A 21,779-nucleotide genomic window follows, 5' to 3' on the forward strand; every position below is an offset into this window, starting at 1 on the left:
TTCATGAGTTAATCGTTGAATTCTCCAGATCAGGCAACCCGCGTGCTACGTTTGTGAAGGTCTGACCATTTGTTCTGTTACCTGAAATAGAAACCAAACCACTGCTGCGGTGCACTCTTGCGGTGATGCGTTCAGTGTGGGAAGAAAACTCGGGCAATGCCAATGCTCGTCTCGGGGTCATCTCTGTTTACATTCTACGGCTTTCTCTGCTCCGATCAACTGATAAACACATAGTGATCGTCAGTTGTCTCAGTGCAGGGGCTTTAATCACGATAATAAATCAATAAATTTCGCCATCGCCATCACCATTAAACAATATATATTGAATATATATAATGTATAACACAAAAAGTGGCTATGCGTTGAAATTCTGGAGTTACTTGTTCGACCTCACCTGCAGTTTTCCCATGAAATTACTGCTGATCCATTCAGGCCACCAGGGGGCGCGACCTGGTGTGAAAAGTCCCACGCTTTCGGCAGCATTTGAATGCGGCGCAGGACCGAAGTGAAACCGATAGAGCGCAGCGACAGCCCCGAAAGAGACAGCGGAGAAGTTACTAGAGACCGCCGGCGAGTTCCTCAGCCACCTGCCCCGCTGAATAAAAGCACGAGGGTCCGAGCAACCGGCTCACACGCGCGCAGACGAATACCAACGTTGAAGCTCGCAGGGAGCACAGACAGGTCAGAAGGCGGTGCTGCTTCAGACGGGTCCAGCGGTTCTGTTCCTCTCAGCCGGTGAGAAGTTCCAGCTCCTCGCGTTAGCATCGTTAGCTAGCGTGGTTAGCCTGCGCTAAACTAGCCCAGAGTGTCATCGGTACTTAGCGCAGTCAAGCTAGCATGCTAACGTTAACTAACTGTTAAGCTAGTGGCTGACCATTTAAGTTCAAGTAAAAGCAAAAGTAAAGTCCCGAGCACAACTGGCTCTTTAAACATAACTTCAAACCTGTACTTTATATCCAACAACGATCATCCACACAAATACTCCAAACTAACCACTAACCCAGTGTAGTAACAGCAGCTAGCTAATGCACCAGTCTGACCAGGACTAACTTAAGCTAACGCCGGTGGGTTTGAGGGAAAACTCCTCAAACGATGCCACTGGTCAACGTTGTTAGTGTGAATTACTATGTAATGTAATAAATGTGTATTGTGTAATGTGATAAAACGTCATTTGTTAAAACTTGAACTGGAAATGAGGAACACCACATTAACCACGTCTGTGTTGAACACCTGGCTTCCCAGAAATCTGTTCACCAGGACGACGTATTCAGCCACATAACGAACCGGACCATCGGTTTCCCCTCACCTTTTTATGTGTCAAGTCATAATGAAACATTTTCCATAATTGTGTTAATACAGATACAAGGTCTGAGGATTACCGCGTATCCAACCATTACTTTTCACCTTGATGTGTGTAGACGAGCTTTAAACCTGACGTTTAACACTAGAACGTGTGTCTTTGAATGAAACGAAGGCTGAACATTGTACAGATGAGGTTCTAGGTTGTGCTGTGTTAAAAGTAGCAGCAGTTTGGCACTGTCTGATAAAAATGTATTTTTATGCAACTGAAGTTGTTGTTATCTGTTCAGATAACGACCAAAAAAGACATGGCTCCAAAACAGAAGTCCAAGTCCTGGTTAGAGCTGAAACAAGCTGGAAACGAGTGTTTTAAGACGGGCCAGTATGGAGAGGCAACCGCTTTTTACGACAAGGCAATTAAAGAGCTGGAGAAGCCCAGTGAGTGTCGCTGAATACTTCAATGTTGTCTGGACTAACGCTGAATGTCACTGATTTACTAGTTTAATGAAGTGCTTCCCTTAAAAAAATCTTATTATTTTGTTGTTGAGGTAAAAGTAACCCAGAGGATTTGGCCGTTTTGTACTCGAACCGTGCAGCCAGCTACCTGAAGAATGGCAACTGTGGGGAATGTGTCAAAGACTGCAACAAGTATGTATAGAACACACACATCTTCTGCTGCTTCAGCTCTGTTGGGCTCCATCAATATTTGTCAATCTTTGCTTTAACATCCATCTTGTGATCATTTCCAGGTCTCTGGAGTTACTTCCTTTCAACGTGAAGTCTCTGCTACGTCGTGCGACTGCGTACGAAGCTCAGGAGCGCTACAGACAGGCCTATGTGGACTATAAGACGGCTCTGCTGATCGACTGCAACATAGCTGCTGCTCATGACGGCACCAACCGGTACCTGTCCTGTATTACAGTCTGAGAGAAGCAGTTAAAAGAACATTTTCAGATTCAAGATGAATCAACGTTCTGTCGCGTGTAACCTTCTCATCAGGCTTTTTCATCTTTTCATCGTGCCATTCTCCCCAGTTGCCCTCCACATTCCTCTAACGCTTTGCGTTTTACCTCTTCTTAGGATGACCAAGGCGCTCACAGAGGCGGATGGTCCCTCGTGGAGAGAAAAGCTTCCTCCTATTCCCACCGTTCCTCTGTCTGTGAGGGAGAAGCTGACCCAGCAAAACACAGTCAACGCTGCAAAAGAAAACTCCAAACCACAACAGAACAGCACCAAGCAAAAACCTGGTGAGGGTTAAGGTTCAACACACACATTAGTGGTTTTCTGAAGGAAATGGTATTGTTTGATTTAGCAAACATGTATTTGATATTTTTACATTATATCAGACGTTGCTAACAAATCACTGAGCAGCTACATGTAGGCACATTCTCTGGTGTCCTGCTTTATAGTGTTCTCTCTTTCTCCTCTTGACAGCTCCTGGTGACAAAGATGCAAAGAAAGGTCAAGCTCTAAAAGAGGAGGGCAACGCTCTGGTGAAGAAAGGCGAGCACAAGAAGGCCATCGAGAAATACAGTCAGAGCCTCAAACACAACCCCGTGGAAGTCACAACCTACACCAACCGGTGAGCCAGGGCTCCACTCAGAATATTATCACTTATTCAGACAGGTATTGTAAATCTAAAGGTAACATTGATTCTTTCAGGGCCTTTAATATATATTCGGTTCAGGATTGTGGCACATTACACAGTAATAATATAATGTAATAAGAAATTCATTGTATTTTTTGTTATAAAATGCTAAATGTTGAGTCTAACATTCAGATTGTGACTTGTGATCAGGGCCTTGTGCTACCTGTCAGTGAAGCAGTACAGAGATGCTGTCAGAGACTGTGACGAGGCTCTGAAGATTGACAGCAGCAACGTCAAAGCTCTCTACAGGAGAGCTCAGGCTCACAAGGAACTCAAGGTGAGCATCTGAGTCTGTGCTTCGGTTTCTGATTCCCTCACTAAGCAGTCAGGCGTTAGCCTGCCTTGATAACTGCGGACGATGGTCAGCTTGTCCTCATCAGTATTCCCCACACACAGGTGAACACTTTAGCTCTAAACTTGCTAGTTGAAGGTTTAATTTGTGACGAATGGCAGTTTCTCTCTTTGTGGAGGGTCCTCTTTTTTTGGCTTTTAGCATCTTCAGATTTGGTGTTTTGTTGGTATTAACTGTCAACTCTGCAGGACACTAAAGCCTGTGTCGATGACCTGAACCGCCTGCTCAAAGAGGAACCGAAGAACACAGCTGCCCTGAAGCTTCTCCAGGAGGTGCAGAAGAAGAAATGAAGACCGAACAGAGACTGTGCCAACAGTGGTAAGGCTCTGTCACTGCCCCGTGTAAGGAGAGCAACACCCACCGATGATGTTTTGTTGAGGAAGGTGACCGAGAGCAGCTGAGCTGCGACACAACTGCTTCAAAGTCTGAGTCTATGTTTCCTAAAAGTTCATTTACACAAACTTGTCTGTGACCCGTTTACTCAACTCAAGCTTCTGGAGAACACAGTTGTGGCTGGTGTCAGAGCAGAGGGTATATCTGGAAGAGGCGGTGCCATTTTAAGAACGTTGAGGATGTTTGTATTATTTGTGTTGGTTTCTGTAAGTTGTACTTGAGTATTTATGATTATTTATAAGAGCTGAAATTGTTGATTCTTTCTGAGAATAAGCCTTTACTGTTGTTTATTTTTAAAGGGCTGAAGCTTCTTAATGTTTCCACTCCAGCTTTTAGAATCAACAAACAACCCAAAGCTAAAGACCATCCTCAAACAACCGTTCTTATGACCCACAACCGAATCACTGATGTGGACAATCACTGTTCATTTAGGAAATAATTGCCCTTCTTAAACAGGCGCCATCACTTTCTACCTGATTTGTTCAGTACAGGGTGTCCAGTCCTGGTCCTTGAGAGCCTCTGCCCTGCTGGTTTTCCAATTCTCTCTGCTGATTACCATGGTCAGTTAGCTGCTGATTGGATAAACACACTGGGCCAAGGTAATCAGTATTAGCTGGGGCAGGGAGAGTGGAAAACCAACAGGACAGTAGTTCTGGAGGACCAGGGTTGGACCCCCTGGTTTAGCAGATTCCTATGTGTTGTCATTTTACCATTGGTTTACATATAAACCAGTGTAGTTTATTAATATACAGAATGTAGTGGACATATTGGAAACTTAAGTGTCAGGACGATACTTAACACATGCTTCCATCAGTATGTTGTGTGGATGTGGGACACAGCACATGGTGATGCAACAGAAACTAGGCCTTTAGTTGAGATTATTTACACCTTCACTTCCTCTGTTTGCGCTGAAAGTGCCTGAATCATGGGTGTGATTATGGATAAACCATCGGATCGGATACCTTTAGAAATAAAGTGAATTTGGAGCTGACCAGCTGATTGTTAGTTTGTCCAAGGGTCAAACTGAAAATTTTGTATCCCATCCAAAATCAGTTTGCCAGAAAATTTAAGGTCCATTTTAAATCACATGGTTGATCAGGTTTATTTTGTGTCTTTGTTTTTCATGTTTACTCAGGTAGTTTATTCGTGTGTGTGCTTGGTTTTGAGCCAGTTACTTTCTCATTGGATCGATGTATAAGATGCTGTTCATGTCGTGATGGACTGTAGAGATTCCCAATCAAAGCCAGTCCTGTGTCTCTACGTTAATCTAAATGACTCCGTCCTCCATGCGAGTTAGTATACTATACTAGTTTTAGGGTTGCAGCAGCATGTGGTTCAAGACAAAGGGGTGAACCAAGTTAAAATGCTCTTAACAGATTCTTGTACAGAAATACTTTCTCATTACTCCTGTTTCCTGTGGTTTGATGCCTGTCCCAGTTTCAGTTGCTGCCTTCATCATTTCTCTAATGCTTTCACTTTTTACCTGTAAAACAGTTTTGTCAATCTGCTTCAATAAAGTGAAATGACTTTGATCTGATTTGCATTAGTTGTATCACTGACCCTCATGTACAGGTTTCCTCATAAAACCCAAACGTTGTCACCCTTTTGGTCTAGTGTTTATCCTTTAATCCTAATCATCCAACCGTAGTGGTTGGAGGATGTGCTGTTGGTTCGTCTTTCAGGAAGGAGGCAGCAGAGCAACAGACTTGTCAATTCTCATCATATCACGAAGTGATGTTGACAAAGATTCATAGAAAAGTGTCCATTTCAGTGATTTTTTTTGTGAAGTCAGACATGCAGCACTCCCAGGCCAGTGGTAAGAAACAGAACGAGGGCGGCTTCGGAACTGATAAAACCTTTATTTCACTTTAAATCGTCTTTTACATTTTGTCCTGTTTTATAACATGTAAGGTGAAACTAGAGTTGGAATTTTATTTTAAAAGACATACACAAATCTAGAATTACGTCAATACCCAGGGGAGAGAGGGGATGTTGCGGTCTTTTTGTCTTTTTTTTTGTGTACTTAAGCCAAGTCTAAATTCTCACAACCACGTGCACGCTAAGCAATAAAACCGTCACAGAAGCAAATGTTTTTTTTGTTTTTTTGTTTTTTTTTTCCTTTTTATTTTAAGCAGAATACTGGTCAGTAAAAACAAAATGGTCTGAGATACCAGATATACAGACAGGCTTGGTGCCACATTCACTACTGCATGGGATCTTTTTTTTTTCTTAGAAAGCGTAGAATAACTGCCTTATTGTTCAGCTAACGAGAAAAAGAGCGGTAGGGAGGATTTTTTTAACCTTTTTAACTTCAGTGCATGAAAACATTTGTCCCCAGCAAAAATAAAAACATTGACACACATGACTTTTCTACACCTAGAGTGGAATGTCGTGATGGTTAAAGACAAGGTTATTGTGACACTGAGTGGAAATGGAACAAAAATCTATGTGGCTGTTTCTACATCTGACAGCTCTAATGCGTTTGGCTGATTTCCACCAATGATTCTCCAAGTCTGGAAGAAGACAGTGGTCTGTTTTCTTAGCATCATCTTGCTATTGATGGGGCAAATTCATTTAAATGAAAACCTGATTTACCAATTCAAATGTACATCTTGTTGAAGCCTCCCCATTATCCAAACTAGCTTCTCACTTCCACAAATGAATAGATGGTTGTCTGGAGAGTTAACTCCTACATTTTAGTCAGTTCCTGAACTCCGCAGATTTCCCTCTCAGGTGCCGACATCTTAACAGGAAAAAATGCAATTACTTCATTTCAAATTAGGGAACAAGGGTAGCAGCAGGTTCAGTTGTCAATCTACGGGATCCTCCCTTTAGGTGGCGATACTAGAAAACAAGCATTCTAGTTGGCAAATCTCAAGTGGAAACCTGGGACTGTGCCTGACTTGTCAGTACAAGCAGTGAAGAATGCGTAAGGACGACAGGAGGGGAAGAGGAAGGAGCGACGCTCCCAAAACAAATCCAACTACAGCTGACGGCAACGGCCTCTCTGCAAGCAGGTGTGGACAAACATCGACAAACCGTTTTGTTTCCAAAAGACAGATTTACAGTTAAGCTCTAAAAATGTTTTACAATTTTACAGTTCTCAAAAAGACATTAAAGAGTTTGATTTGTTATACACACGGAGGAGAACCCAACGGGAAATGGATGTGAGGGAGTTAGCAGATGCTGAGTCGCCTTTGATTTTAAATGGAATGTAAGCTAGTTTTCTTCGATTAAAGTTTTCCAATTTTTTTATTTAGCTCAGAACTGGAAATCTGCAGAATGGTGTTAAATAAAACCCTGGGTCCCAGTTAGAAAGGAAAATGAGTGAAATTGCGCAGCATGTAAAACACCTGGTTTTAGATTTGTCAGTGTCACAATACAGCCTTGTAGGAGGACCCTTCTGTATAAACCGCAGCAGAATGGCACTGCTGTCTGGACACACCCTCAGCCCAATACCGTGCCATCACACCAGGATCTGGTGGCAAAGTGGAGGAATAACTAAGCATCACAGTGTTTGTTGAAAATAAACCGCCAGTTTAATAACCTTGTTTTGTTTAAAGTGGAATAAAACCAGCCATTTGCCAGTACACTAAGAAAGCCAAAAGAGAAGGGATGGACAACTATATAAATGCATTAACTCGCTAGAGAGAAGAGGGGGAGAGAACGCACTGATGTTAGGGAGGGGGGAGGGGGAGTATAGAAGGGAAGGAGGCGAACATTAAGCGAGGAGTAAAAACAGGTGAATGTGGCCTCTAAAACATTAATTTATTGTGTGGTTTGGGGTAAAAACCCTCCCTTCATGCTAGAAAACTAGAGCCGCCAGTCGTTTTTCTGGCTGGCCTGCCTTGGAGTGCCATGATCAGGGGAGGGTGGGAGGACAGAAGCATGGCGGGGGAGATGGAGTAGCATCTTTTCTCCCCCCTCCTTTATTAGAACTTAATTTGTGAAGGTCAGGTACTATTCATGCTGTTGGTTATACAGAAGGGAAATCGGGAGGCTGGGTTTGAGAAAGTGGGACGAGGGAATGAACAGGCTGTTTACGTGTACGAAGGGAGGAGGAAGAGAAGAAAGAGGAGGAGAGAAAAGGAGGAGGGACAGAGTAGGGGTGGGTCAACAGTGACGTGTGCTCTAGTTTTCTCCTCCTTCGTTGACTTCGGGGTCTTCATGCTGGCTGGTTTCCGACGTCCACAGCTGCAGAGAAGTGAAAGACTCAATCACCCTCAGTTCAATCAAAGTGCAAACGCTTCTTTACGCTAACATTAAATTATTTTAAACTTAATACTGTAATTAGGCAGTGTGTGGTCTGAAGCTACATTGATTACACTCCCTTAGTGATGTGGGTTATACTCACAGTGAGGTTGTCCCTTAGTAGCTGCATGATCAGCGTGCTGTCTTTGTACGAGTCCTCGTTCAAGGTGTCGAGCTCGGCGATCGCCTCATCGAAGGCCTACAGGCGCAAACAGAACAAGAACCAACCTCAGCGCTGACGTTCAAGCTTTCACACTGCGTCCTCTGCCTAGACTCTTGTCCAGCAGCTGCTCAGAACATCATCTCCATGCATCATTTGAATTGTGTCTCGCACCCACCTGCTTGGCCAGAGTGCAGGCCTGCTCGGGCGAGTTGAGGATTTCATAGTAGAAGACGGAGAAGTTGAGGGCCAGGCCCAGTCGGATGGGGTGTGTTGGCTGCATGTCCTTCTTGCTGATGTCAAAAGCGTCCTGGTAGGCCTTCTGAGAGTTCTCCACAGTGTCTGCAACACAGCAGGAAAGAAGCCAGGTCACCACAATCCTCAACCTTCTCACTAACACCACAGCAAAGTAGTGTGACCTACAGGAACTATTGTCTAGTAGCTAAACCAACCCGCCTTTAACCGTGGTGGCTGGTTCTGATTGAGGACTCAAAATGTTTAAGTTATCTGACTAACTTTAGTATAATCAAATGTAGCTGAAATATAGGTTCCGTTCATTTACTGTTTCAGAAGAAAGAACAATTTGTGCATTTACAGATGCAACAGTGAATGAAACCCACACAGATGGATAAAATAAGACTGAAAGCATGAGAAAAACCTTTAGGGCTTTGTAGATTAGCGCAAGTCATTTGTGAAGAAAATGAAGGTCTGTGTTGTAAACCTTGCTAAAATCAGCAGACATCCTGTGTACAAGACAGTTGCTTCAGGACAATCTGAGCACGCCGGGGTCATTTAGAAAAGATGGCCACTCGTTTCCTGGGTTTGTCACCATTTAATCACAACTTCCTAAACCATAGGGGCTTTGGCTCACTGCCACGACACAGAGTCAGGCAACTGATAACCTTGGCAACAAACAGTTTCCTGGCAACAGCCTGAACGAGCCTGTCTCAATTTTAACAACAGGAGCTTCAGCGAAATAATGGAGACAACAAAAGCAAAAATAATCCAATGACGGGGAGGGGGGGGGTACATCTAATGTCATGATATCACAACTGAGACTGATGCGTCAACTCTCAGTTTGTGTCTTCAATTAGTCTGACAGATTATCCACCGCTCAACCTCTGGGGACACAATGTAAAACACTGTTCATGAACCAAGTGAGACATTACCTGAGTATTGAGTAAAATCTGTAACTGCAAGCAACGCAAAGTTCTTCAGGGACATTAACGCCTCTATATCGACCACACCAGGAGTGATGCTCACCCTTCTTTGTATCCCCAGAGGCCACCTCCGACAGGTATCTGAAGTAGTCCCCTTTCATTTTGAGGTAGAATACCTTGCTCTCGGCCTGAGAAGCATTGACAATGAGAAATTTGTCGAGCAGGTTCTGAAACAGACAAGAAGATCAAAGATTTAATAAATTAATGAGACTGATTTCATGAATGCCTTCTTGTTATCGTCAAACATCAGCTGCACCAGGTGTTGACTGCACAGTGATGTGTCTTATATAAAATTATTTACAAACATATCTACATACATAACATACCTCCACTTACTAATTAGGACGACAATTTTAACTAAATGACCTCATTAGTTTGGGATGTCTTGCATACAATCCTGACTGCATGACAATAAATATTTTTATTCTGAAAATAACTTAAAAACATTGACTTTTAGTGTGATCCACTGCAAAGCTGTTCTGGGTCAAGGTCGCTGACTGAACCTTATGGATGCTTCTGAGCTTCCTGCTGCTTTAAGGACAGCATGTCTCCACCCGTCCTTCCCTCCCTTCATTCCTACAGCGCCACATCACCACAGAGGCTTCCAGCTTGACCTTGAAGATATTATTAGAAGTCTGCTCAAGCACCAACAATTTGAGTCTGGTTTGACCTTGAGCAATTTCTGTTCTAACCTACTCGGCACCTCAGTGCAGACTGTTCTGGTGAGAATATTAAACCCTGTCTACACAACCTTAGCTTTACTTCTGCATTTTGCTTCTGCTGACGCCGACTTCAAATATAGCTAAAGAATATGTTTAAATTACGAGCTTCCTCAACTATTAACCACCCCACAACACATTAAACAGAATATATAAGCACAGTCCTTCACCTCTTAATAATTCAGGTACATGATGTAAGACACAAATCTTACATTTGGATTAAGTAGCATCAGAAAAGGACAACGGGAAGCAGTTTCAGGCTGCAGAGGCACATGTGATGAGGTGAAATGCCGAAGTACAGCTTAGGGAAACTGTGGTTACGAATGCTGATGTTAGATGTGGAGATAATGGTGCACACTTCCAGACATTCAGTGTGGTGCAGACATAATGTGAGCACAAGGCTGCACTCATGTAGACCTTTTACGTTGACTTTTAAGTCAAGCAGTGTTACGCTCCTGACCTAATGTACACACTAACCACGCTGAACTAATCAGAGAAGATGCCCTAGTTGAACAGAACTAAAACTAAGGCTTTGTTTGTCAGTGAGCTGGTTCCATGAGAAGAACCATGGACCGTTCACTGACCAGCTCCTTCACATTGTCCTTTCCCTCTTCTGCTTCCCCTTTCCTCTACTGCCACCATTCCCCCAGTCTCGTACGCTCTCGCTCCATCTTCACACACCCCTGCCCCCCCGCCCCCACCCTGCCCTCTCCCATCCGTCTTTGTACCAGCACGTCATGGCAGATTTCTTGGAGTTCAGACTCGATCTTCATACGGTAATCACGGGCCATCTGCTGTTTCTTCTCATTCCCCTCCGTCTTCTGCTCGATGCTGGAGGTGACGCGCCAAGATGAACGACGAGCTCCCACCTAACAGCAACAATATGAACCAAAAGACTGACATCAATCAACAATTTGGGTGCATAACTGACTAAATACAGTTGAAATAATACACAAGTGTGAAAAAGAACTTCATTGCATTATCTGCATTGCACAAAAAAATAATTGTGTAATTTTCTCGAGAACATCAGGATCATTATTATGATCCTGATAAGCAGTGGAATAATAATAGGTGATTAAAAGAAAAGGCCCACTTAACGTTACGAATACTTAAGACTCAATTTAAAAAAAATACTCAGGAACTTTGTTTTAGCAAGCGTGAAAATAAGAACAGTAGAGTTGAATAACCTGAGGCAGCTGTTACATAGTGTTTTACTTTATGAAGTAAAACTATAAATCTTGATAGAAACAAAAATCATAGCAGCTCAACGAAGGACAGCGTTCATTTTATATAAGAAGAGCGTTTAGTGTGGACCAAAGGCAACGTTTTAGCTGACTCTTATGAATGTAAGTGATAAGTCCACACAGGATTTCAGTTGTCACGTTACGCTGGGAAAGTAAAAGTCATCAAGTACAGCTGATCTTCAGAGCTGCTACAGTAGATAGATGTTGTTTAACAGTGCAAATACAGTCAACGTTGGTTGAGTTGAAAAGATGACAACATACAATAACTACTTGTGAAGTAGAAATCAGTGATCAGCACAGTGATGTGTATTCATCACACTCACTGCTCCGTCCACTAGTCGTCAGTGTTCTTGAATGATGTGTCGTGGCAACAAGCAGTGACGGAGATTTTCACTCAATAGAAATGCAAGCTGCCCATTATTACATCATAAGTTTAAAACCCAATGAAGCTCTAACAATTGTTTAAATCAAAAGAAAAATCTAATTAGACAATTCCATCTTTCAGTTTCTTCTGGTGTGACCATTGATGCCGTACCACGTTCTTGTAGGCGACAGAGAGCAGGTTGCGCTCCTCGTTGCTGAGCTCCAGGCCCTGCTCCGTCACAGCCTTCATGGCAGATGCCATGTCGTCGTAGCGCTCGGCCTGCTCTGCCAGCTTGGCTTTCTGCACCAGATCGTTCTTATCCATCTTTTAGGCTGCAAAAGCAGGTGAAAGAGTTATGGTTGTACTTTCCATTGACTGGGAGAGAAACATGGTGAAGAGTAGCAAGAACAGAACTATAGCAAAGCAGAGAGAAGACGCGTTCAAAGACTTTCAGCGTCACCTTTTACAAGCTGAAACATACATAATGTATGTTTAGCACAAATCATTAACATTGTTTAATAGATGAAAACCTGCCTAACCTCCATCTACTATACCAGCAGAGAAGACATAACATTACTTTGTTCTCCAAATGAATCTGGAGTCTAAGTGGGCTAGAGCCTTGCCTGCAGCTCATAGGTCTCACGCTATCAAACCCACCACAAGCAGCTCAGCATCCAAACCCGAAACCAGCAACTCCCAGTGTCCTGTTCTGGATGCTTAAGCATTAAGCACGTATCGGCATGAGGAATCACTATGAAGTGTGAAAAGGGTGTAAGCCCCAAAAATAACCAGTGTTATTCAAAAAGGCTTCCTTATTACTTGACTTATTTACTAAGCAGAATCAATCAATCAAAATGACTCAAACATTAAGTTTTAAAAAAGTAGATTCTATTGGTAGATTTGTAATCACTTCGCAAATTGTCTAAATGTTATTGAGAAACAAAACCTGAATTCTGTCAGAAAATGAAGCATTGTCACAGTTCACTAAAGCAAACAACTCATGTTTGGCGTGTTTTTAACTTACTATCTGCAAAAGACAAATTATTCATTGTTAATGTCACTCCAGGACATCAGTGGTTTAATCAAGTCTGTTTTAATTTGGCATTTTATCTCTAGAAAATACACCAGATGACTGAGTAATTCAAAGCTATAAAGTGCATGTTTATTAACTGATTTCACATAAGTTCTGTTTATATGCAATGTGGTGATGATGTGATGTGTAGGATTACAACTAAACTTAGTAACTCAGCAGAGAGAACATAGTGTACAAAAAACTGTTTAAAATTCTGAGGCATAATTCTTCTCAATTATTGATGAATAATCTCAATGATGATAAATGTGACACCCCGAAAGGGGGGGGGGGGGCTTTTAGACATAAATACACCAAATGGCAACTCTACTCTTTAACCTTAGCCTTCTTTATCAGGGCTGCAAACCGGCAGCTTCAACGTTCTATCCCGTTTAATAAATAAACAGTCAGATCTGACCCAGTACATTAGAGCAAGCGGCACCAGGGTACCATTTTAAACATTTATCGCCCACAAAATATTGAAATAATATGTAAATTAAAAATGTTAATATAACTCATTTTTGGTGAACTTGGGTGGCAGATTATAAATAGCAGTTTATAAAGCTGCTGCCACTTCACCGCGCTTGTGTCATAGTGCAAACTGGGCTTTGCAGAGCAGCTTCAAAGGTTAAATCATAAAACCATCGACTGGAAGTGACTGCAACTCTTCAACTGTTGTGAAACAGGTTTCAGTTCATGAATAAATTAATCAAAACGTCTGGATTGTTTAAACACATTCGTTTCTTGGTTTTGAGGATTCAATTTCAATTGAACACGAGGAGGTTTCTGCGCGTGCACTGACCACGTCTCCGGCAGTAACGCATCCGAGGCGCAGCCTCATTTTAGCATCCGTCAAAATGTCGCTTTGCCGTTTTACAGGCGCGTCAACGAAGCGCTAGTTAACCGCTGCATCGATTAAAATTAATCCAGTCTGAAACGCAGCTCTACGAGCACCTGGCGAACGCGATCCTGGGTTAGACGCACCGAATAATGCTCAGCACCGCCGTTAACCGTGGACCAAGATTCACGAAACGCCTTTAAAAAGCAGCGCCTGCGTGAAGGTTTAAGCGGCAGCGCGTTGAACGAGGCCCTCGTGCACCCGCGCCGAGGTGGGAGCGCTCGTCGGCCTGCGTGCAGCTAACGCTACGCCCTCTATGTCGCATTCCCCTGCGGAATTTTAAGATGGAGAGATAGATTACCGCCTGCTAGCGGGCTACCTAGCTAGCATGCTAACTGAACGTAGCGGTTAGCGGCTAACGGGACCTGACCCAGTTCGATCTGAACGGCGACGCCATGTGTGCCCGCCGCGAGCGGAAATCGCCAACGTGTGAAATACTGCATCGCTTTAGTTTGATCACGTCTTCCAACTGCTAGAAAAAACCACACATATCGAGTTTAGCTGCATTTGAGGGAAACCCCCGGGAAATGGACGGGGTGTGTTAGCTGCAACTGCGTTTCACTACGCCATGACGGAGCTCCTCTAAGACGTCGACAAATCTACCCGCCTGTTCCCCGAATACCGAGGACAGACGTGTGTGTCGTATCGTCGCGGGCAGGAGGTACGAGCAGGCCCGATATTACCCACCGTGCTCCGCAGTTAGCCCGGATGCTAACGGTATCTGCTGCTCTCACGACGGCCGCTGGTTGCTGCTAAGCTGTCAAAATGGCCAAACTTGGGTGCTGCTTCTCCCCCTACACGGACACCGCGCACCACGCATGGCATCGACCGAAGTCTGGTGCTTCGAAACCACTGACCTGTGCTGCATTCGACACCTCGTTGAGCCCAAATCAACCTCGCGCCAGGTGTTTTGCGCTTTTTTGTTAAAAGTCGGCCACGGGTTTCGGCCTAAATCCTCGCACCCAACCCCAAACCACAATAGGCACCTTCCGCCGCAGATGCAGGAATGGGGCCACAGCTGGGGCGACTGCCCCCTCCCGAAAATACGCTCACCATGCTGATTATAAGATAACAATCGAGTGATATGCAAGTGAACTCACATTTGGGGCGTACAAAGAATCCCGATTTATTCTCTGAACGATGGGAGTTTATCAAGCCGTCCTCTGCTCGCTGCTCAGGGTATTCAGGGCAGTACCACTTCCGCCTGCTCTAACACTTCCGCTTCCTCTAAACCCCTCCCCTCCCCCCGCCAGTATCCATGGCGACAGCGCCAGGGGGTTTCCTAGGCATCTTGCGAGGGGCTTTGACGTCAGGAGGACCATGGAAACCGCAACTGGATGACGTGCGCCGGTCTCCATGGCAACTGTCTCCATGAGGCCGTTGCTGTCGTATCTGAGTTCACCATCGTGTCAGCTGACACAGCTTTGTGTGGTTAGGCTTCACAAGCGTCCATGCTTCTCTCTCCACGACACCCACACAGAGCACTCCCTACAGTACAGTCCATCAGCTCCCACTGCATCTTTACTGTACATTTCCCACCGCTTCATTTGATCTTCATGAGATGAATGCTTGTGTGCTTCAGTCGTTTAGTTCAGGATGACAAACAAACACCCACATTATGTGTATTTACAGTCACACAATCCCTGCTTCACTCAGCAAACTGTCACTTGTTTTCACACCCATGCACTCATCTTTTATGTAGACAGGTTTAAAATCCTTTGTGTAGTAGTGGGCACTAAATTGGGATTTCTGTGACGTGCGATGCCTAATCAGTGACAAAACAAGTCCCATCTTTCCGTATGTGTAATGGATGCCGTCTGTCCGTCCATCATCCATCCATCCGTCCATCCGTCCGTCCGTCCGTCCGTCCGTCCGTCCGTCCATCCATCCATCCATCCATCCATCCATCCATCCATCCATCCATCCATCCATCCATCCATCCATCATCCATCCATCCATCCATCATCCATCCATCCATCCATCCATCCATCCATCCATCCATCCATCCATCCATCCATCCATCCATCCATCCATCCATCCATCCATCCATCCATCCATCCATCCGTCCATCTGTCCGTCCACCATCCATCTTCTACGCGGGGTGCTGGAGCCTATTAGCTGAGGGCGAGAGGCAGGGTTCACCCTGGACAGGTCACCAGTCCATTGCAGGACAACACACAGACAGACACCCATTTACACACACACTCACACCAACATAAGGCATGTTTTTGGACCATTGGGAGGAACCCGAAGAGAACCTACGCGAACAAGGGGAGAACATGCGAACCCCACAAACACCACACAGAAAGGTCCGTGTCCTGAGGCGACGGTGCTACTCACTGCACCACCACCTTGCTGTAATGGATCCAATGGTGCTTTTTGTTATGCATCGTACTGTGAAAGTTATCAGATTTCAGAATGGAATATGAATGTGCATAATGCATGGAGTTTGATGCCAAACCCTCTCATATGTGATTATCTGCTTCATCCTCCAGGTCAAAAAGGCAAACCTGCTGCAGGATGAAAAGTCAAAGAAGAGCCAGAGGATTGACCATCATAGAACAATCCATCTAATGACTGTTGAGATTTTAGCTGAACTAAAGTAAATGACGTCAAAAGAAGTGAAATCATCCACACGTGTCAGATCTGGCCTGTGTGCAGTGGGCCGACTGTCTGAGCCGTGTTCACAGAGCTTGTGTTGCTGAGTTTGTCCAGCGGGAGCCGATATCTAACCTACAACACAGCCTGTATGACAGATGTAGTAAAATCCTCCTCTGTTTCACTGTAATGCAGAACTCAAACTGTACTCCCAAATCATAGCTGCTACTGTTATTGCACAGGCAACACAAGGTCTATTGTCTGTTTTCATTCTTGTGGGTTGCAGTTTCTCCACACTCATAATAAGTGTCTGACTAAAAGCTTCTGAATGATGTATTGTGAGCACGTCCAGCAGCAGATGTGGAGCATTGTTAAGCTACAGGCTCCAGTGGATGAAGCCTCCCAACAAGTTCTTTAACTATCTGCTAATGTAACAGTAACGTCAATGCACGACCTCGTGGTGTAGTACAGGCTGTGCTTGTTTAGACATATAATACATATCATATGTAACCATATATATTCAGATTGTATATAGTTTGTTATATTATAGAGTAACAACAATGACAACAGACAGCAAACCAAGCATAATAATGGCAGCGCTGTGCATTCACCCAGTCAGAAGAGGGTTAAACACTTGTCGAGAGGCTGGGATGGAACTGACTTCTCCTGCAGCTTCTCTGTGCTGTACCTCACTGTAGCTCCACTAGGTGGCAGCAGAGGCTGTGTGTGTGTGTGTGTGTGTGTGTGTGTGTGTGTGTGTGTGTGTGTAGTGTGTAATATTACAGCGAATTATTAACTCACGATAGGTTTGTCAAGTATTTAAATAGCGTGTTATGTGCTTGTTTCCGGAATAAACATCTGCATCTACTGCACAGACTATATTCATATACTTGTTAGACACTCCCTGTTCCTCATAAGGGTCACATGGTGCTGGAAGAACTGTACCCACACCTGTCATGAATAAAACGAAATAAAATAAAGATAACAACCTACAGAAACACTAACACAATTGAAGCTAGGCATCAGAATCACGGCTACGTTGCATAATTTATATTGTCCATGTTCTGCCGCTAGAATCGCTCTGATCCTCACACCTGTGTGTGTAAACATGACTGTGTTTAGCAGCAGGAGGCGTTCAGGAAATGAACCGTGACTTGTCCCTGTCAGAAAACCTGACATGTGCTAACGACTTGTTCTGCTTGTCTTTTCTCCAAAACCTCAACCACTTTGTGACCTAGAAACGTATTATATTTAGCTCATCATCCTCTGCAGAACGGGTTTAATCTCAAGATGTTCCATTTTGGAGAGACAGGTCTATGTGAAATGCATTCATCCATGGTCTATTTCCAGACAAAGAGCATCCCGATCTCAAAGAACGTGAACGTCCTGTCAGTGAACGCTTCACATTTTAACTTTCGAGCCAGAAAAAACAAGCCTCCTCTCAGCAGGTGACCTTGGAGAACCCGGACAGCTCTGCTCCGCGTTCCCTTCAGTAAGTGCCTCAGTCATTCTAACAGGAGCACTTCAGCAAATGAACGCACAGAAGGAGCGGCGGCGGCGGCGGCGGCGGCGGCGGCGCGGCCTGTCCCGGGTCAGGTGTCAGACACCACATCATCAACCATCACCCTGACAGTCATGATGGGCCCAGATGTTTAGAGGTTACAGCATCTGGGGATGCAGTAGGTTTTAGGCGTTCAGAGGGAGACATGGTGAAGACGAAGCCTCATCTGTGGCCAGAATGCACCAACAGCACACGAGCGGCTGCAGCTCCTGGCGTTTACTGGGCCCAGCGTGTTGACGTCACACACAAGAATGAGTGAGAGCAGCTTCAGCTGCAGGAGTCTGGACTCTGTGGTCTTCAATCAATGTGACAGAGTTTTAATCAATACGCGATGAAGCTCCATAACTCAGGCTTTGCTGTAGGGTTCCACACTCAAAAAGAGCCACTGAAAATCAATGGAGTCAATCTTTCCCAACACAGTTGCTTAGAAGGTGACGGCTGTGGAAAATAACTGGAACCAGTGGGAAGTGGTGGGAAGAGACGAAGAAAAAAGACAGGAAGCAAGTGTCCGACAAGGTCGCGTCCAGAGTGGGGCTGAACGCGTGCAGTGGGCGCGATGCTGTAGATGCATGTGTCTCCTGCTCAGTCAGATGAAAGAGAGGAAAGTCCAGGTCGGAGCCTCTCGCTCCCCGACGCCGAAGGGGAAGAAGAAGCACAGGATGCTGCTTGTAGCAAACCGGGACCTGTGATGATTGCAAATCTTCAGTTTAAGTGAAAATGCAACGCTGAGAATCTGGTGTCGTGCAAAGTAGATCTCTCTGACTTTGTGTTTGTTGTGTAACTCTGTGACTAAGATGAGGACTCATCTCCAGACATTTAAGAAATGCAGGAAATGAGCAGAAACTCCAGTGAAGCAGGAAGCGTCCTTTGAGAGGACGTCTCCTCACTAGCTTCCCCAGATCAACAAGCACAGATATTTATAGAGCGGAGAAGAGGGATTAGTGCTATTCCTGCAGTGTTTGTGATGATTGTGATGACTCAAGGTGTGGACGTGTGCAGCACAAACTCTGTATTTCTGCCCTGCTGTCGGTGACAGTGCTCTGTGTTGGTCGAGGTGTTACACAGAGTGTGTGTGTGTGTGTGTGTGTGTGTGTGTGCCTGCGTGCGTGTGTGTGTGTGTGTGTCTGTGTGTGTGTGTGTGCGTGCGTGCGTGTGTGTGTGTGTGTGCGTGTGTGTGTGTGTGTGTGTGCCTGCGTGTGTGTGTGTGTGTGTGTGTGTGTGTGTGTGTGTGTGTGTGTGCGTGTGTGTGCCTGCGTGTGTGTGTGTGTGTGTGTGTGTGTGTGCCTGCGTGTGTGTGTCTGTGTGTGTGGGTGTGTGTGCGTGTGTGTGTGTGCCTGCGTGTGTGTGTGTGTGTGTGTGTGTGTGTGTGTGTGTGTGTGTGTGTGTGTGTGTGGGTGTGGGTGTGTGTGCCTGCGTGTGTGTGTGTGTGCCTGCGTGTGTGTGTGTGTGTGTGTGTGTGTGTGTGTGTCTGGCCCCACGATGCCGCCTGCTCTGGTGGATGAGTCAAACTAGCAGCAGGTTGCTGTTTATTTTGGGATTGGCTGAATACAGACACAGGATCCAAATGACAGCGCTCACAGGAGGCTGTGGTGGCAATTTGTGTGTTTGTTTCTATTACATAGGCAGCGACAGTGTGATGATTTACCACCAACGCCATCAGCACGACACCTAAACTCCCTGTGACGTTGGCTAATGTCAGTCTATGGCGAAGTCACTGTTTAGCTGAATAATGACAATATGTTGACAGCTCATGTACAAAGAGGAGTGGGACAATCAGCTCAACACCAAGAAGAAGAAGAAGAGCTGCAGTAACAAAGAGCCTGAGCTCTGGTTTCTATTTAAGCTGCCTGTCTGAGGCACCGGCCCACTTCTCCTCCAAATTAGGCCAGAACCAGAACCCAGTGGACGGGACAAATGGGACAAATGGGGCGTTTGATACAGAGCTTAGCAGGTTAGAAATGATGTTTCACAATAAAAGTCTACTAACAATTTGAAAGGCATGTTTGACTGCAGCCTGAGAGCTGACATGTCCACGTCTATGTCATCTGTGACTGTGATGAGACGAGATGAGACGCGTCCAGGGCCGCCATGGCTCTCACCAAACATGGTCCGATCCAATGCGTGCGGCGCTGAGTTCACTCAGTTCAGCGGCGCAGGCGTCGAGCGCGGACACAAGCTTTTACCATCACTTTCCACCAATCAGGTTGAAAGAACAAGTGCAACCGCGGGCGACGGCGCAGAACCGCCACAGTTATGAGAGGAATGCGTCGTGCAACATCTGCAACATCTAACCTTTACTGTGGAAATGTCACCGCAGCAAACGGAGCGGCTGCCAGCTATTTATGGTGCGGAGCCACAGCCGCCGGCACGGATCCACGCGCAGGAAGAGGCTCTGACGGACGGAAGGCGCGCGCTGCTCGGCTCAAGAGCACGTTCCGTGACCAAGCGTGACCTCGCGCCTCGAAGCTGGACTTTAGCTGAAGAATCTGCAGCATCAGCATCGTCGCTGTTTGTTTGCCTCCGCGTCCGGAGTCATGGTGATAGGATGACATCATCATTCATCAGGCGCTGTTGTGTCGCTCTCCAGCAGGAACGGAGACGAAGCCGCTGCATTAATCACAGTAAAGTCCTTGTGAGCGTTATCTCAAGGAATTATGACCCCCCTCCCCCTGTTTCGCGCTCTCATCCACTGTTTTCGTCTCATTTGAACCAGATGCCACTTATCCTGCAGGTGGTGATGTATCAGGTGACTGATTTACAGCAGCAGACGGTTCAGGCGCTGCACTCAGCAATAAGACGCCCTCCAGCTGTTTCCACCAGAGTCTGACCTGCTCTCCTCCTCCTTATTGTCCATGTGAACCAACAGTTGGGCAGCATCTGTGTCCTTGATGAGAAGGTCTGCGTCCTGTGCCCCCAACAGGACCCGCTGCACCAGCGGCGCCCTGCACACCCTCATTAACTCAACACCAGCACAGGGACACGCTCACATTCATCTCCACCTCCGACGCCTCTGGAGGTCTGCTAATTAATGACTGTTGTGTTGCAATGTGTGTGTGTGTGTGTGTGTGTGTGTGTGTGTGTGTGTGTGTGTGTGTGTGTGTGTGTGTGTGTGTGTGTGTGTTTGCTCGTGTGTGTGTGTGTGTGTGTGTGTGTGTGTGTGTTTGCTCGTGTGTGTGTGTGTGTGTGTGTGTGTGTGTGTGTGTGTATGTGTGTGTGCATGTGTGGAGGTGAATCTGTGTCACGTCGAGCTGATTTTGTGTGTTTGCAATAATTGTTCCGTTCTATTTCCAGCATCTCTGTCAGCATCAGGTCCGGTCCGTGTTTACCGGGTTCAGAAGTGTAAATCTATGAAAATCTATTTGCATCCACTGCCTTCAGCAGAATTAGTCCAGGATAAATTTGGACTATAAATCTGCAGAGCACCATTTGGGGGCTGCAGGGGGTGAATCTGTTGCGTTGCTGCTGATGCGGTCGTCTGGCTCTGGATCTGAGGACGGTCGGCAGACGGAGCGCCCCCTGCTGAGAGAACGGACATCAACCGACGACCAGGATGGAACCAGGAAGCAGGAAGTCAACCAGCGTCAGACCTGCAAAACGTGGCTGTCATCATCATCATCATCATCATCATCATCATCATCATCATCATCATCATCATCATCATCATCATCATCATCATCATCATCATCATTCACTACCTGCATGGCAGCCAGTGGCTCTGCGCCTCCACCTGTTCTACACTGAGTGACTCTGATGAAGTCTGTTGTTTAACGGCTGCCAAATAAAGGAAGGAGCTTCTGGCTGACAAACAAACAAACAAACAAACGCTCTGGTGTCTTTTCCTGCTCCATCTGTGCCTCCGTCTCTTCTTCTCCCTCCTGACAGAAGCACCACACGCGTCTTTTTGCCTCTTTACGCGTCTCCCTCACGCATAAACACTCATGGCGGTGCATCATAGGCGGCGATGGACGCGTCGCAGGCGTGAGCGTGTCAGAGGTGTCATGTT

General features: G+C 45.6%; 2 protein-coding genes across 4 annotated transcripts; one reads left to right on the forward strand and one right to left on the reverse strand.

Moving 5' to 3' along the window:
* The first annotated feature begins 523 nt into the window (after positions 1–523).
* Positions 524–5,224, forward strand: tomm34 (translocase of outer mitochondrial membrane 34). Of its 2 annotated transcripts, none has more exons than XM_029150649.3 (8): positions 524–735; positions 1,590–1,737; positions 1,848–1,947; positions 2,049–2,201; positions 2,380–2,546; positions 2,734–2,881; positions 3,098–3,224; positions 3,488–5,224. In XM_029150649.3, the coding sequence occupies exons 2-8, from the start codon at positions 1,608–1,610 to the stop codon at positions 3,587–3,589; spliced, it is 927 nt and encodes a 308-aa protein (XP_029006482.1). In that variant the 5' UTR covers positions 524–735; positions 1,590–1,607; the 3' UTR covers positions 3,590–5,224. The 2 variants fall into 2 exon arrangements, with proteins under 2 accessions (XP_029006482.1, XP_029006483.1); XM_029150650.3 differs by having other exon boundaries at positions 525–681.
* Positions 5,225–5,531: 307 nt separating this feature from the next.
* Positions 5,532–14,876, reverse strand: ywhaba (tyrosine 3-monooxygenase/tryptophan 5-monooxygenase activation protein, beta polypeptide a). 2 transcript variants are annotated; one of them, XM_029150652.3, is made up of 7 exons: positions 14,718–14,876; positions 11,822–11,982; positions 10,771–10,911; positions 9,367–9,490; positions 8,282–8,445; positions 8,047–8,142; positions 5,532–7,886 (listed from the first exon to the last, which is right to left on the reverse strand). In XM_029150652.3, the coding sequence occupies exons 2-7, from the start codon at positions 11,972–11,974 to the stop codon at positions 7,824–7,826; spliced, it is 741 nt and encodes a 246-aa protein (XP_029006485.1). In that variant the 5' UTR covers positions 11,975–11,982; positions 14,718–14,876; the 3' UTR covers positions 5,532–7,823. The 2 variants fall into 2 exon arrangements, with proteins under 2 accessions (XP_029006485.1, XP_055365068.1); XM_055509093.1 differs by lacking the exon at positions 14,718–14,876 and adding an exon at positions 14,475–14,491.
* Between the last annotated feature and the right edge of the window lie 6,903 nt (positions 14,877–21,779).

This window comes from Betta splendens, chromosome 5, assembly GCF_900634795.4.
Source record: "Betta splendens chromosome 5, fBetSpl5.4, whole genome shotgun sequence".
NCBI lineage: Eukaryota > Metazoa > Chordata > Actinopteri > Anabantiformes > Osphronemidae > Betta > Betta splendens.